General features: G+C 32.9%; 1 protein-coding gene and 1 long non-coding RNA gene across 4 annotated transcripts; both read left to right on the forward strand.

Moving 5' to 3' along the window:
• Positions 1 to 1,708: 1,708 nt before the first annotated feature.
• Positions 1,709 to 5,110, forward strand: LOC133823081 (probable plastidic glucose transporter 2). 3 transcript variants are annotated; one of them, XM_062255670.1, is made up of 12 exons: positions 1,709 to 1,731; positions 1,810 to 1,881; positions 1,974 to 2,048; positions 2,140 to 2,211; positions 2,327 to 2,341; positions 2,588 to 2,699; positions 2,809 to 2,941; positions 3,589 to 3,688; positions 3,796 to 3,908; positions 3,990 to 4,083; positions 4,482 to 4,635; positions 4,927 to 5,110. In XM_062255670.1, exons 6-12 carry the CDS (start codon positions 2,615 to 2,617, stop codon positions 5,091 to 5,093), a joined length of 846 nt encoding a protein of 281 aa, XP_062111654.1. In that variant the 5' UTR covers positions 1,709 to 1,731; positions 1,810 to 1,881; positions 1,974 to 2,048; positions 2,140 to 2,211; positions 2,327 to 2,341; positions 2,588 to 2,614; the 3' UTR covers positions 5,094 to 5,110. The 3 variants fall into 3 exon arrangements, with proteins under 3 accessions (XP_062111654.1, XP_062111655.1, XP_062111656.1); XM_062255672.1 differs by having other exon boundaries at positions 1,716 to 1,731; positions 4,841 to 5,110; XM_062255671.1 differs by having other exon boundaries at positions 2,140 to 2,341.
• A 5,255-nt stretch (positions 5,111 to 10,365) lies between these two features.
• LOC133821320 (uncharacterized) lies at positions 10,366 to 10,969 on the forward strand. The gene is made up of 3 exons (XR_009887473.1): positions 10,366 to 10,560; positions 10,642 to 10,746; positions 10,833 to 10,969. It is a non-coding gene; the product is annotated as an uncharacterized LOC133821320 (long non-coding RNA).
• Positions 10,970 to 14,710: the final 3,741 nt, after the last annotated feature.

The raw sequence follows: 14,710 nt of genomic DNA on the forward strand, positions 1-14,710 counted from the left end.
GGCATTCCTTAATTCAGCCAAGGATTCTAACTTTGCTTTGAGTTTCTAATTGCATTTTGTTTTTATTTTTAGGAAGAAATGGAACAATATGCAGACAATGATCCAGCTACCTTTGAAGCAATGAGTTCAGACTTTCTTCTTAGGCCTAAACTCTAGATACTGTTAATTGAGATTAACTGCTTGATACTAGATAGCTTCTTTGTTATGCATACTAATTGTGGTTATTACACCGGCAGGAAGTGCAATTGAAGTTGCTCATTCAGCAGCTAACAGATGGACAGGTATTTAATTCATGCATTGTTTCTTTTTAGCAAATTTTAAGCCCAGTTTTTCCCACTAAGAATAAGTTGATGACCTTGTATAACCATATTTATTCTCTTTTCTTCTTAAAGCTTCTTCTTTTGTAGTTACTTTATTTTTGTAGGCCAAAGAGTTCATTGGATTTGATTTGATTTGATTATGTTAGTGCAAGGCTGGAGTTGGTGGACATTGACATTATGATTTATATACCTTGTTTGTGCCTATTTTGGTTAATTGTTTTGTCCTTGTCTTTGTTCTGCCCTTTGCTTTTCTGTTGTTTCTTTTAGAGATACTGACTAGAACAGTAAAATTGAGAATGCAAGGATCATGTAGTATTCTTTTTTATTTTATTATTAGTAAAATGGGACACTTATAGTTAAAAGTTAAATTGGTTGGATTTTTTTTTTTGTCAAAGTAAAGAGAATTTATTAAATCTGAGAAGTGGGTATGTTTGTAATAGTTTTTTGGTTTGTTCATGATATTTTTCCAAATTAGGTCATGAAACATTCTATTTGTTACTTCTATGTTAGGCTCATTGTATTGTGGGGTTAAAACATTCTTATAAGACTTTCATTGATAATTGGGGTTTTGGTTTTATTAGAATTCACCTATGATCTCCGAACTGGTTATGGTTGTGATGGTAATTTTGCCTAACTGGCGCTGCAGATGATGTCTAATCCGGAGTTATTGAAGATGGCCTCTGAAGGCATGAAGAACTTGAGGCATGAAGACCTGAAGAATGCAGCAGAACAGTTGAAGCATACCCGTCCAGAGGAGATGGCTGAGATTGGAGAGAAGATGGCTAACTCAACGCCTGAAGAGATAGCAGCTATGCGTACACGTCTTGATGCCCAGATCACTTATGAATTGAATGGAGCTCATATGCTGAAGAAACAGGTTTGTTTTTTCTGATCTTTTACTTTTGCATTTTGAGCATTTTTAATGTTAACATTGAGATTCTTAATTTTTATGGCTCAGTAAGCATTGCATTAAGTTGGCCACCTACACGATGAAAGATAGTATGCCTAAGCTTAAGTTCTATTCTCAATACATTTTGAACGTTAAATTCATTAACTTTTGTTTTATTGACTTAGAGGGTAGCGTGGATTTTGTCATTTGTAGTGCTGCCAAAACGAAATGAACTATTGTATTTGTTTGGTACACCAACTTTATTAATAATTACTAGCACCATAGAATGTTCTCAATCTCACTGGACAGTTCCCTCTGTCTCTCACCAATCTCTCCAACTTATACACGCTGTAAGTGACAATGTGTACTATAACTTCATTGCTCAAATGAACCAACATATTTTAGTTCAACAATAGTCACGTTAATCTTGGTGACTCATGTTTTCCATTGCAGTAGCATCAGTAGTAACTACTTCACAGGAAGGATGCCTGAGTTTGGAAATTGGAAGCAACTTCATTATGTGTAAGAGTTACTGATCTCTTTGTTGGTTTTCAAAATTTATGAGCAATTTACATTGATTTTACATGCTACTCTCCACAGAGAGATGGAAGCAAGTGGTTTCAGTGGGCCAATTCCTCCTAGTATTTCTACCTTGGCATACTTAAGAGAGTTGTAAGTTCTTTTTCATTATCTACTTTTCTGTCTTCTTTAGATATTAATATATATGCTTGCTAACTTCGTTTGTGATGAGGCAATCTTTACAGAAGTATAACTGACTTAAATGGGGAGAACTCATCAGATTTTCCCGACTTGAGTTAAATGACAGACCTTTCTAAGTTGTAAGCTCCATATATACATAAAATTTTGTGATGGAACTCAACCTAATATTTGATTATTTTTTAAATTATTGGACCATGTTTGAAATTGCAGGACAATGAGGAGCTGTAATTTAAGAGGAAATATCTCTGAATATATTCTTTATTTGAGAAGGCTAGATGTCTTGTAATTGTTCGATTATTCTCTTGTCAAATTTTCTATTCCTGTATAGCATTTCCTTGGAATTTAAACACTTAATCTTTAGCGAATTTAACAGACATCTAAGATCTTTATTTTGCAGGGATCTTAGCTTTAATAAACTAGAAGGGCCACTTCCAACTTTTCAAATATTACCTTTTTATATGTAAGTAACTCAAACTTCATTGGTCCCCTTTTTTTTTATTACTCTTTTCTTTATAATTAAACTTCTCTTATGCTATGGTGTTGCACATTGAATAGATATTTAACAAGTAACTTACTCAGTGGGCCTATTCCAGCGTGGCGGAACATATTCGGAGATGCACCCATGTAAGTTACCAATGCTATGTTTTATAAAAATGTGTAAACCAGACCAAAATTACCAAGAAGAATGCTTATGATGTGCAGAGTAGTAAATGAACCACTTGAAAACATCTCTGTTGACCTTGGTTTCAGTGGTAATACATTGGCAGAAGGTGAGATGCATTATTCATCCTCTTCATTTTCCCCCCTTTGGGTGCGCTCTCCAACTTTTAATTTGAAGTCTGCTTCCTCTTCTATAACATTTTAATTTTTCATGTACAGGTCTGGTGGTGAGTACATGTCTGAGTGGAGCCTTTATTGGAACTTTGTTCAGTGGTTGGATTGCTGATGGACTTGAGCGTCGTAGGGCATTTCAGCTATGTGCACTGCCTATGATTATTGGTGCTGCTATGAGGTGATGTGAATCATGTAATTGTTCCATAAAGCAACTGCTATCAAAATCATTTCATTATGGTTGAGCACTTAACAAACATTATTCTTAAGACCATAGTGGTTTGAGATTGGCTTTGAGCTATTCCTGTACATTTCTGAAACTATTTCTTTATGATATATCATATATGTGCACTTGTTACTCTACGGTGGTAGGTACATTCCTTGATACTCCTACGATGTAGCTATGATATCCTCATTTTCTCCCTTCGTTTGTGGGAAGAACTACAGTAGTCTTTTGCTTTTCATCTATAGGCTCATTGACTGTGTTTAAGATTTGACACACGACGTAGTGAACAATTTGACCAATCGGACAATTTAGCCTATTACATTTAAAAGGCGGAAAAAATTCATTATTAATAAATTGATTTTGTATAATACACAGATTTTAGTTTGTCTAGATTTGAGCTTTTTATATGTGTTTGCATCAATTAATTTCCTAGTGGCCTTTTCATATTTAAACACAAGTGTCGTTTATGTTTTTTTATAAAAAATAAATAAATAAATATAGAAGTGCTCTCAGTAGTTATATTGCTCTCTTTCATCCATTTCTTATAATTGATACTCTTCAGTTGAAGACTTCCATTCTAAAGATAAATCTTAATTTTTCAGTGCAACAAGCAAAACCCTTGCTGGCATGCTTTTAGGAAGGTTATTTGTTGGGACTAGTATGGGTTTGGGACCTCCTGTTGCTGCTCTCTATGTAACTGAGGTACAAGGACCATTAAATCTTTCTCGCAGGTGTTGGCGTGTGTTTTTCCACTATCTCAAAGGTGTAGTTTTATCTCATCCAATTTTTCCAATGTTTATCGTTGGTAGGTTTCACCTGCTTTTGTTAGGGGTACTTATGGAAGCTTAATCCAAATTGCTACATGCCTTGGGATCATGGGGGCTCTTTTAGTTGGAATCCCTGTCAAAGATATTGCTGGCTGGTAAGAATGAATTCCAGATCTTCCTGTCTCTGGTTTTATATATTTAATTGTTTGAAAGTACATTATAGTTTATTTTCTCAGGTGGCGCGTTTGTTTTTGGGTATCTACAATTCCAGCTACAATACTTGCTCTTGCCATGATTTTCTGTGCGGAAAGTCCTTCGTGGCTGTACAAGGTTTGCATGCATTCATCTTTTGCACAGAAGATAACAGCTTTATGTTTGACTAGCAAAAAGAAGATGGTCTTCAGACTTTTTTTATTATTTTTTTCTTTTCACGGGGAAAGTTAGTTCCATTTGGTTATGTATCCATTTCATCTCTTTTTTGAACAATGATAAATTTCCTGGGATTTTTCTCACTTTGGCTGAGACCTTCTCCTTTTGTCTGTCGTATCTTTTTTCCTATTCTTAAACAGAACATACATGAAAGCGACTTATTTTTCTACTATGTAGACATAATACAGAAAACACATAAAATTAGTTAAAAAAATACGTGTTTTGCATAATCTGAAAATTATGTCAGCGGCTCTATTGAAAACATCCTATAGCATTCTCACTATTATTTTATTTGATAGCATGGAAAAGCTACTGAAGCGAAAGTTGAATTTGAGAAGCTTTTTGGAGTAGCACATGTCAAAGTAGCAATGACAGAGCTGGCCAAGTTAGACAGAGGAGATGACATAGATTCTGTTAAGATTTCAGAATTGTTATCTGGTCCTCATTTTAGAGGTATAGATAAGATACTGTCTTGTATGATTGGTAATTTCATTTGTTTGTGAAATTTATAATTCTAAGCTTCCATTCATCTATTTTATATAAGAATATGTATCCTTCTTTTCCTTGTTTTCAAAATCTGTAATACTACACTTCCGTTCATCTGTTTTCTTTGTTCCTTCTCCGAAAGTTCTTTGTTATTCACACATTCCTTTTGCAGTTGTTTTTATTGGGTCAACCCTATTTGCTTTACAACAACTATCTGGTATAAATGCTGTGTTTTATTTCTCTTCGACTGTTTTTAAGAAAGCGGGAGTACCATCAAGTCTTGCAAATGTCTTCATAGGGATTGTGAACTTAACAGGTATAATTTGTTTCTAGATACAAGGTTACATGTGTTGAATTATTTCAGTCCGTCTCATTACCATTCACTTTTATTCATTTATTCTTTTAAATTTCTGTTGAGAGTTTAGCTGTGGAATACAGTAGCCTTTAGCTGTGTAAGTTGTTTCCCTTTATCTTGCCTCGACCTTGCCTGCCATTTCTATTTAGGTCTCATGTCCTACTTTTCCTATTTTCATTTCAGTGCTGTAGAAGAGGGGTAAAGGTGGCTAATTGGTTAGTTATTTTTGAGATTCTGTACTGATACTGGTTTTATACATTTAAGGCACCTTTCCATTTACATGGTCCTCATGGTGTTTTGCGGCATCTGAAATACCTCATTGAGACAAAAGGATCAGCAGTGGTCTGTGTTGCTGAGGGAGCAGGGCAGGTTAGTCATAGTATAACATCAGTTTTTCACTAGTTGAAACATGATCAACTGATTGGAACTAGTATATTTTTTTTCCTTCTGGATCTAAATATTATGAAACCCCTCCAAAAACAAAATGCCAGACATATGTTGAGATTCAACTAGCTAAAAAGAAACAAAAAATTGATGTTTATCTTTCTAAGGATCTAAGTTAGGTATGTTACATCAATGGTTTTGAAGATACAGTTGGATCATTAAATTTTGATAGCATGTTGAGTGTTTTGTTATGATTGGCCTGGGAATAGTGACTGTTTTTAGTTTAACACATTTTTGCTTGTTAACTTGTTTTTCCAGCTTACTAATTGTTGTTCAAATATTGCCTTTCATATTTTGGAAAAGGCCTAAAGGAACAATTGTTTCAGATATATGATGTGGTTAGGCCAAAGAAGCATGAGATTGAGAATTTGTGAAACCACATTCTACATATCCTATATATAAATTTAAGCCCAGTCAAATGTTGCCAAATTACTCCTTTCCCCTTGTTGAATCTATTTATATACATAGTGTAATCTTTTAAGAGTTTTTGACATATAGAGCACTCAATTATAAAGTTCACTCTTACAACAGTCTAGAGGAATTCCATTAGGAATATATGTGAAGTTGTATTATTTTGCATAACTTTTTTTTTTGTAGCATAGTTTCTTGAAGTATTTTTTAAAAAAGACTTTTGTGGCTCCTTATTTCCTATGCAGAAACTGTGAAGCTATATGAAACAGTTGGAATGGGAAATGGAGAGAACGAGCCAAAGCAAGAGTGAGAGTTGGAGGATGTTATAGTAGACAATACTCTCCAAGTTTCTTGTTATAGTAACTTTTCAAAATGTTGAATATTTAAGAATACTTGAAAACTTAAAGAACATTTTGTAGTTGATGACAGTGTAGAATATTTTAAACTAATTTGTGGATTGTTAATACAATGTTGAATGCTTTTACTTTTTGTTATTTGAAAATCAAGTTTATTTGATGATGCTAGTATATTAGAAAGTTAATTTTAATTATATAAATAAAAAATAAAAATATAATAGAATAAATTAGTGTTATATAAATGAATATATAATGAGAATTTAAACTTATCTAAATATTAAAATAATATAAAAAATGTGTTATAATATCTATTATAATAACATTTTTTATAAGTAAAGAATTTTGTTATGCATACTTCATTATATAACACAAATATTGTGTTATAGTAAAGTGTAGCATAACACAAAAAATGTGTTATACTAAAGTATAGTATAACACAAAAAATGTGTTATAGTAAAGTGTAGTATAACACAAAAAAAGTGTTATACTAAAGTGTAGTATAACACAAAAAAAGTATTATAGTATCGACTATAAATAACATAATTCAACACTTATATATATATTAAAATAACACAGAAATTGTGTTATCGTTGACAGTACAATAACACATCTGTATAACACTAATAAAGTGTTATGTAAAGTACCCTGACCTACGATAACATAGTCTATCTTAACACATCAGAAAGTGTTATCGTAGGTTTTGATAACACATTTTTGGTGTTATTAAAAGCATTTTTTCTTGTAGTGCTACCTATATGGACCTAGGGGTGTTGCTGCCTCTCATGAGAATTGGGAGTATTCTCAAGAACGTTCATATATGGAAAGTGCACATGGCCATTAATGGTGCAAGGCGAGACATAGAGGTCTCAAGTGAACATTGCAAAGGTGTGTGTGTTATCACTGATTTGTTATCATGGAAAACTTGTTCAATGCCTAGTGCATCCAAATTTTCAAAAAAATTTGTGATAATTACACTATAGTAAAGTTCAAGTTGAAAAACACTTTATTTTATGCACCAAAGCAATGACTCCTATAAGAGAGAGTTCTTATTTAATCAAGTGGGGGATATGTTTTAGTTTAAAATATAATGATTGACTAAATAAGTGTTACAATAGATAACTATTTAATATAGTGGGGGAATGTTATATTATTTTATAATATAATGTTTTGGATTAAATAAATGTGTCAAAGAGTGTGACATATTGTAACATATAATAGAGACACTACTACAAATATAGGCTTTCTCTGCGGTTTTTTTTAAACAATAAATAAAAAGCGCAGTGAAAAGGTTTGAAAGAGTCAAAAAAAGTATATTTAATGTCCGCGCCCTATTTTATTGCGGTTTTTTAAAAAAACGCAGTGAAAGGTTTGAATGGGACACTTTTCTCCGCGGTTTGGGGTCTAAAACCGCAGAGAAAAGTGTGGCACCTTTCTCCGCGGTTTTATACCCAAAACCGCAGTGAAAAGTCCACTTTTCTCTGCGGTTTTGGGTACAAAACCGTGGAGAAAGGTGGTCTCCACCCACTAAAGCCCAAAAACCTATTTTTCCCACTCATTTCTCATCTTCTTCTTTGTTGAAGTCACGGCCGAAGCTCTCTCCCACCACGCCGTCCCTACCCACGGTAAGCCCCACATTGTCTATTTCTTTTTGTTTTTTTTTTCCATTTTCTTGCATATTAAAGCTTGAAATCATGTATATATAGTTAATCTTGAGTTATTTTGAAGTTTTAGGGTAAAAATGAAGAAATATTATGTGGGTTTAATGGTGGTTTCTATGTATGTTCATATGGTTATTTTTTGTAATATTTTTGAAATTTTATATAGGATTGGAGGACATTTTCATTGTTTAAAACGTTTATTGATCACTAAAACTTGATTTATTTAATGTATATTTCAGTTTAGGGTATTTTTGTATTATTTTATTTAGAATAATGTTGTTTACAAAATTTTTTATATTAAAAATTAATTAGTGCTTGCATAATTTTGTATATTATTTAGGTAATGATTTTTTAAAAGTATATTTTTGTTAATTATATTATTTTAGGATAAATTCAATTACCATATATTTACTAATGTTTAACTTTTTATTGTAGGAAATATTTGTTTGAGTGTGAGCTCCCACTCAAGGTTAAAATATTTGTTCGAGGTTGAAATTGGTGAATATTAATTTTTAAGGTAAGTAGTAATTACTACTTAATTTTTTATTTTTATTTTTTATATTTACAAACTATTGTTAGAGGAGTTTGAATATATTAGATATTCATCCATAGTGAAGTAGGTTCTGAGATAAAATTGTGTGCTGCGGAGATAACAGAATGTTGAGAACATGTGTGCCTTAGTGAAGTAGGATCTGTGAATTTTCTGTGTGCTGCGGTGACTTATGGTTGAGAACATGCATGTTGTTTGTTATATGTTTTGTTTGATGTCAATTTATAGGTAGATAACTTGGGATATGCTATAAATACAGAGGAAACTCTGCCCAATTTTTTTTTGATGATATTAGTTGAACATGTTTTATAAGTTACTATATATAATAATAATGTTTTTGTTTTTGTTGAAATTTTAAATACATATGAATTTTGGATATGTTATAGAAATAAATGAAACTCTGTCCATTTCATTTTATAATTTAATAATTGAACATAATTTTAGAGTATTACTATACTAATTTTCTTTTCATTATCAACTTAGGAATTAGGTAGATATTATCATTATGGATAAGTCATAGATTCTTGAGAATAGAGAAACACAACAATTTCAAGACGGATTCAACCAATTTTTAGAATTTTTCCAAACAAATTGTAGTGATCCAGAAAGAATTCATTGTCCATGTATAGATTGTGGTAATGGAACAAAAGGAAATATTACCATGATAAAAAATCATGTATTTTGTCGGGGATTTGATACAAGTTATCGTACATGGTATTGGCATGGGGAATCATTCAAAAATAATAATCCATATCCATTCGGGAGGTGAGGGGTTGATGATTTGGGTTATAGTGATTTTGACGATCATCCTATAGAATTTCTCGATGAAGCACAAGAAGAGTTTATTGATGATCCTTCAAAATTTGATAAATTGGTTAGAGATGCAGATAAACCATTATTCAATGGTTGTCTGAAACAAAGATTACCAACGATGGTAAAATTTTACAACATAAAAGCAGAAAATGGAGTTAGTGATAAATGTTTTAGTCAATTTTTAGCTGCTTTTAAAGAGATTTTGCCGTCAGATAATTGCTTCCCTGAGTCTACGTATGAAGTGAAGAAAACTTTAAATTGCATAGGCTTGAAGTATGAGAAGATCCATGCATGTCCGAATGATTGTGTGTTATATCGTAAAGAGTATGCAGACATGGACACTTGCCCAGAATGTGATTCACCCCGCTACAAACCTAACAAGAGTAAGGAGATCAGGAAATTTATTCCTCAAAAAGTGATGTGGTACTTGCCTTTGATTCCGCAGCTTAAGCGATTATATCGAAGTGCAGAACACTCTAAAAACATAATATGGCATGAGACTAGGCGAGTGAAAGATGGTAAACTTCGACATCCTGCAGATTCGCAGGCTTGGAAAAAAGTTAATAACTTAAATCCAGAATTTAAAACTGAAGCAAGACATCTTCGTCTAGGTCTAGCTGCCGATGGTGTAAATCCACATAAATCTCTAAGTAGTAGGCATAGTTCGTGGCCTGTCTTCCTTGTTATGTACAATCTTTCTCCATGGTTAGTGATGAGAAGAAAGTTTTTGATGCTCACGTTAATGATTTCAGGCCCAAAACAACCGGGACACGATATAGATGTTTATTTGGCACCATTAATTGATGATTTGAAAGATTTGTATGAAAATGGTGTTGAGGCATATGACGGTTTTAAGAAAGAAGTCTTTAACTTAAAAGCTGTTTTGTTGTGGACTGTTAATGATTTCCCAGCTTATGGTAATCTATCAAGGTTAAGCACAAAAGGTTTAACTTAAAAGCTGTTTTGTTGAGAACATGCATGTTGTTTGTTGTATGCTTTGTCTGAATTGAATTTATAGGTTCTAATAATTTTGGATATGCTATAGAAACAGAGGAAACTCTGCCCAATTTTTTTTTTGACGATATTAATTTATTAATTGAAAATGTAATATGAATGATTGATTCTCTACAGATGCATTTGGGAAAGCATGCACCCAAATTCACGACAATTATATAAATTTTTTGACACCGAACATCTTTCTATTGGCAATGATGAAAGTAAAAACTATACGGTGGATCTTATAGCCAAATGGATGATGACTATGGATAGACGAGGCCAAATATATTTCATTCCTTGGATTGTTGAGTAAGAACAAACTACTTAAACATTATCACTTCTATGGTTGAATTTTAATTTTATAATAATCATATTTTATTATTATTTTAGTCGACATTGGATGTTGGTGCTCGTGATGATGCGGGGGATGACCATAATTTTGGACCCTTTAAAAAATCATAAATCTCCACCAATAATTACGGAGGTTATGGAAAAGTAAGTTCTTCAATTGTAATGTATGCATTATTAATTTTTAAAAGTTGAGAGCATAATATGTATTTAATTAATTTTAATTTTTGTAGAGCATACGCACAATGTTTGGAAAATGAATACATCGGCACATTTACAAAATTGGTGAGAGGTTCTTGTCCAAAACAACCTGAAAGTCATGAATGTGGTTATTATGTACTAAGATACATTTATGATCTTGTAAATGCACTGAATCCAGCAGAAGTTATCAAGAAGAAAGTATGTTATATTTTAAACTCTTTTTTGCTTAAGAAAAACTAGATATAGTATTTAATTATCTAATCTATATTAACTTTTCAATTTTGCAGTGGTTTGACAAAAAGCAATTCAATGTCAAAGAGGATCTACTACCACTACAAAGTGATTGGTTAGCTAGATTAATGCCACTTGTTTATGAAATCTAAATTTTTGTATGTATGTAAGATTAAAGTGCTAACTTATATTGGTTAGAATGATTAAAGTCTTTGATTCATTACTAGCCAATTATTTTGTATTAGATATGAAATGTATATATAACAATTTAACAAATTAGTTATACTATTGAAAATAATTATTTATAATTAAAATTGAAAATTAATTATTATTAGAAATAAAAATGCTGGGTTATCAACCGAAATTGAAATTTTTTTTTCAAATTAAGCTCTTTTCTCTGCGGTTGTAGTAAGCCAACCGCGGAGAAAAGAGAGCTTTCTCTGCGGTTGTAATAAACAAACCGCAGAGAAAGCTCTCTTTTCTCCGTGGTTTGCTTATTACAACCGCGGAGAAAGCTTTCTTTTCTCCGCGGTTGGCTTACTACAACCGCAGAGAAAAGTGTAGCTTTTCTCCACGGTTTGCGTAACACTTTTCTCTGCGGTCGAATACACTGCGCTTTTCAATACTCTCGAAAACCGCAGTGTATTGAGTAAAAAAACCGCAGAGAAATGCCTTTTTTTTAGTAGTGAGAGTTACATTATTTAGATATATGTGAAATATACAAATATGTAACATACTTGGTGTTACAAATTCAATCACAAACTTGTAACTTCCAAATATTACCCATTATTATGTAGATTTGTTGTTACATAATATTGAGATGAATTTCTTAAAGCTATATGTGAAATGGCTGTTAGAGATGTGATTTTAACCCCCACAATGTGTATGGAAGTTACAAAATCAAGTGGGAATATATTTGAAACATTTTGGCGAATTTGGAAAATTGGTGGCTAGAAAAACGTCTTGGGCTGCAACTAATGTTTTTCATGCCGCGGCCCAAGAGGCAGAAAACATCGTGGGCCGCGGCGAGTGTTTTTCAGGCCGCGGCCAGAGCGACTGGCAGCATTTTCCAAACTTCAATTTTATCCAATTTTGAATGTTTCCAACAGCCAAGTAACTCCAAATCTCTATTTTAATTCCATAAACATCAAATTAATCATTGGTAACAGCCATGGGGGTTGGTGGAATTTGAAATTCAAAGGGTATCTCAAAACTCTATAAATAGGAGCCTATTGCTCACTTGAAAGACACAACTTTTCTATCCATTAGAGCACTTGGTTGGAAAATACCTAGAGGCTTGATCTCCAAAAAGCATTTCCAAAATCTGTGAGAGATCCCTTAGTGCTTGAGTTAGGGGGAAATAAGCTTTTCGACAAAGGTTTCAAACATGGTTCAAGTTGGTGATCCCCAACACTCTTCACTTTGGTTGTGTGAGTGAGAGTTCTTTGTTCATTGTTCTTGTTCTTATTCTTTTATTCTATTGCTTTTCATTTCTTCTAGTACTCTCTATTTACTCTTTTATTTGTGTCTTTTGTTTTAGAGTTGTAATCTCATCTGTGTCTTTCATTCTACTACTTCTAGTTTATTTGTATCTTTTTGTCTTAGAGTTGTATTTTCTACTTCTATCATCTTCTACCTCTTTCTCTATATTTACATGTATTTTTTGTCGTAGAGTTGTAAAACTTTTTAATCAATAATTATTTATTTGTAATATTTTGTCTAGAGTTGTATTTTTCTTGCCAATTTCCACTGAGGCAAATTATATTTTTCTAACAGATTTCACATATGAAATTGATATGATACTCTTATCAATCAATTCCCACACATAATCATGTCTTAGACTTATATGTCTAGACATCCTATTGTTTATGTAGTGTTGTAAGCTTTAATCAATGAGGCTTGATTATCACAATGTATTGAAATTTTTGATACATCAACCGCGGTATTCGATTACTGAAACATGAGATCTCTTAGCCACTCGGCTTTTTTATCGGTTGATGCTAGAGCTACAAACTCAGATTCCATGGTTGAGTGACATACAAATATTTTTTTCTTAGATCCCCACGAAACCGCACCACTACCAAGGGTGAAAACCCAATAGGTTGTGGAGAGATTATCACCTACACCGGTTATCCAACTTCCGTTTGAATATCCTTCAAGTATCTTAGGAAACTTAGAATATTGGAGACATAACTCTTTGGTCCTTTTAAGGTATCCATATACTCTTTCCACGACCTTCCAATGTAAGATACTTGGGTTGCTAGTAAACCTACTTTGTTTACTAACCGCAAATGCAATGTCTGCTCTAGTTTAATGAGCGGTATACATCAAACTTCTAATTGCACTCTAGTTAAGTCACCGCTCTCCCTTCATTCTTCTCAAACTTTTTACTTTATTTGAATGGTGTGCTTGCCTCTTTGATATTAAGATGACCAAACTTGCTAAACATTTTCTCAACATAATGAGCTTGATCTAAGGCATAACCATCCACATTTCTTCTATCTTTGATACCTAATATGGTATCAACCTCTCTAAGGTCTTTCATTTTGAAGTTAGAAGATAGAAACCTCTTTGTTTATATTATGTCTTTCATGTCATTACTTAATATAAACATATCATTAACGTATAGACACGCTAAGATGACATATTCATCACAAGTCTTAGAGTATAAGCACTTGTCCGCACTATCGTGTCTAAACCCATCCGAAACAATGGCCTCATCGAACTTCTCATGCCATTGTTTTGTTAATATTTTTAAATCATATAATGATTTAACAAGCTTACGTACATTATGTTCATTTTCCCTTAGAACGAATCCTTCCGATTATTCCATGTACACTTCCTCATTGAGGTTACCATTTAGGAATGCTGTTTTGACATCCAATTGATGAACATATAGGTTGTGTATTGATGGTAAGGAAAACAACAATCTTATAGATGTTATCCTTGCTACAAGTGCATAGGTATCAAAATAATCTATGTCCGCCTTTTGTCGAAACCCTTTGTCAACAATCTTGCCTCATAGGCTAGAATGGTCCCATTAGCGTTGTATTTCTTTCGAAATACCCACTTGCAACCTATTGGCTTTGATCCTTGTTGTAGATCAACAATCTCCTAAATGTGGTTAGACATAATTATATCCATCTCAACATTTATTTCCTCTTTCCAAAAGTTAGAGTGACTCCCTTGTGGTTTCCCTCTACAAGGTAAGGAGTCTCCACTTGAGATGTTTCATTTTATGATCCACTCTTTTTAAGGCTTTGGTTTTTTCTAGGCAATGTTGGTTGCTCTACAACCCTTGAACGTAACTCCTCTTGAGTTCACTCTAATGAGATGGATTCTTGAGGCTTATTGTCACTATACAACAAACTGTCAAAGAACTCAACTTTTCTTAATTCAATTAACACATTGGACTCCAAGTCTAACAGCCTATAGGCCTTGCTATTTGAGGCATAGCCTACAAATTACATATTTGATGGCCCTTGGACCCAAGTTGGCTCTTTTATGATTTGTGCTCTTGCAATAAGCAAGGCCCCCACACTTTGAGATACCCTAGGTTTGGCCTTTTTCCTTTTCGTATCTCATATGGTGAAAGTTGATTCTTCATGTAGTAGATACCATACTGTGGATTTTGGTTGTTGTCTGCACTATTAACATAGACTAATATAAAAATATGTTA

This window comes from Humulus lupulus, chromosome 3, assembly GCF_963169125.1.
Source record: "Humulus lupulus chromosome 3, drHumLupu1.1, whole genome shotgun sequence".
In the NCBI taxonomy this organism is placed as follows: Eukaryota; Viridiplantae; Streptophyta; class Magnoliopsida; order Rosales; family Cannabaceae; genus Humulus; species Humulus lupulus.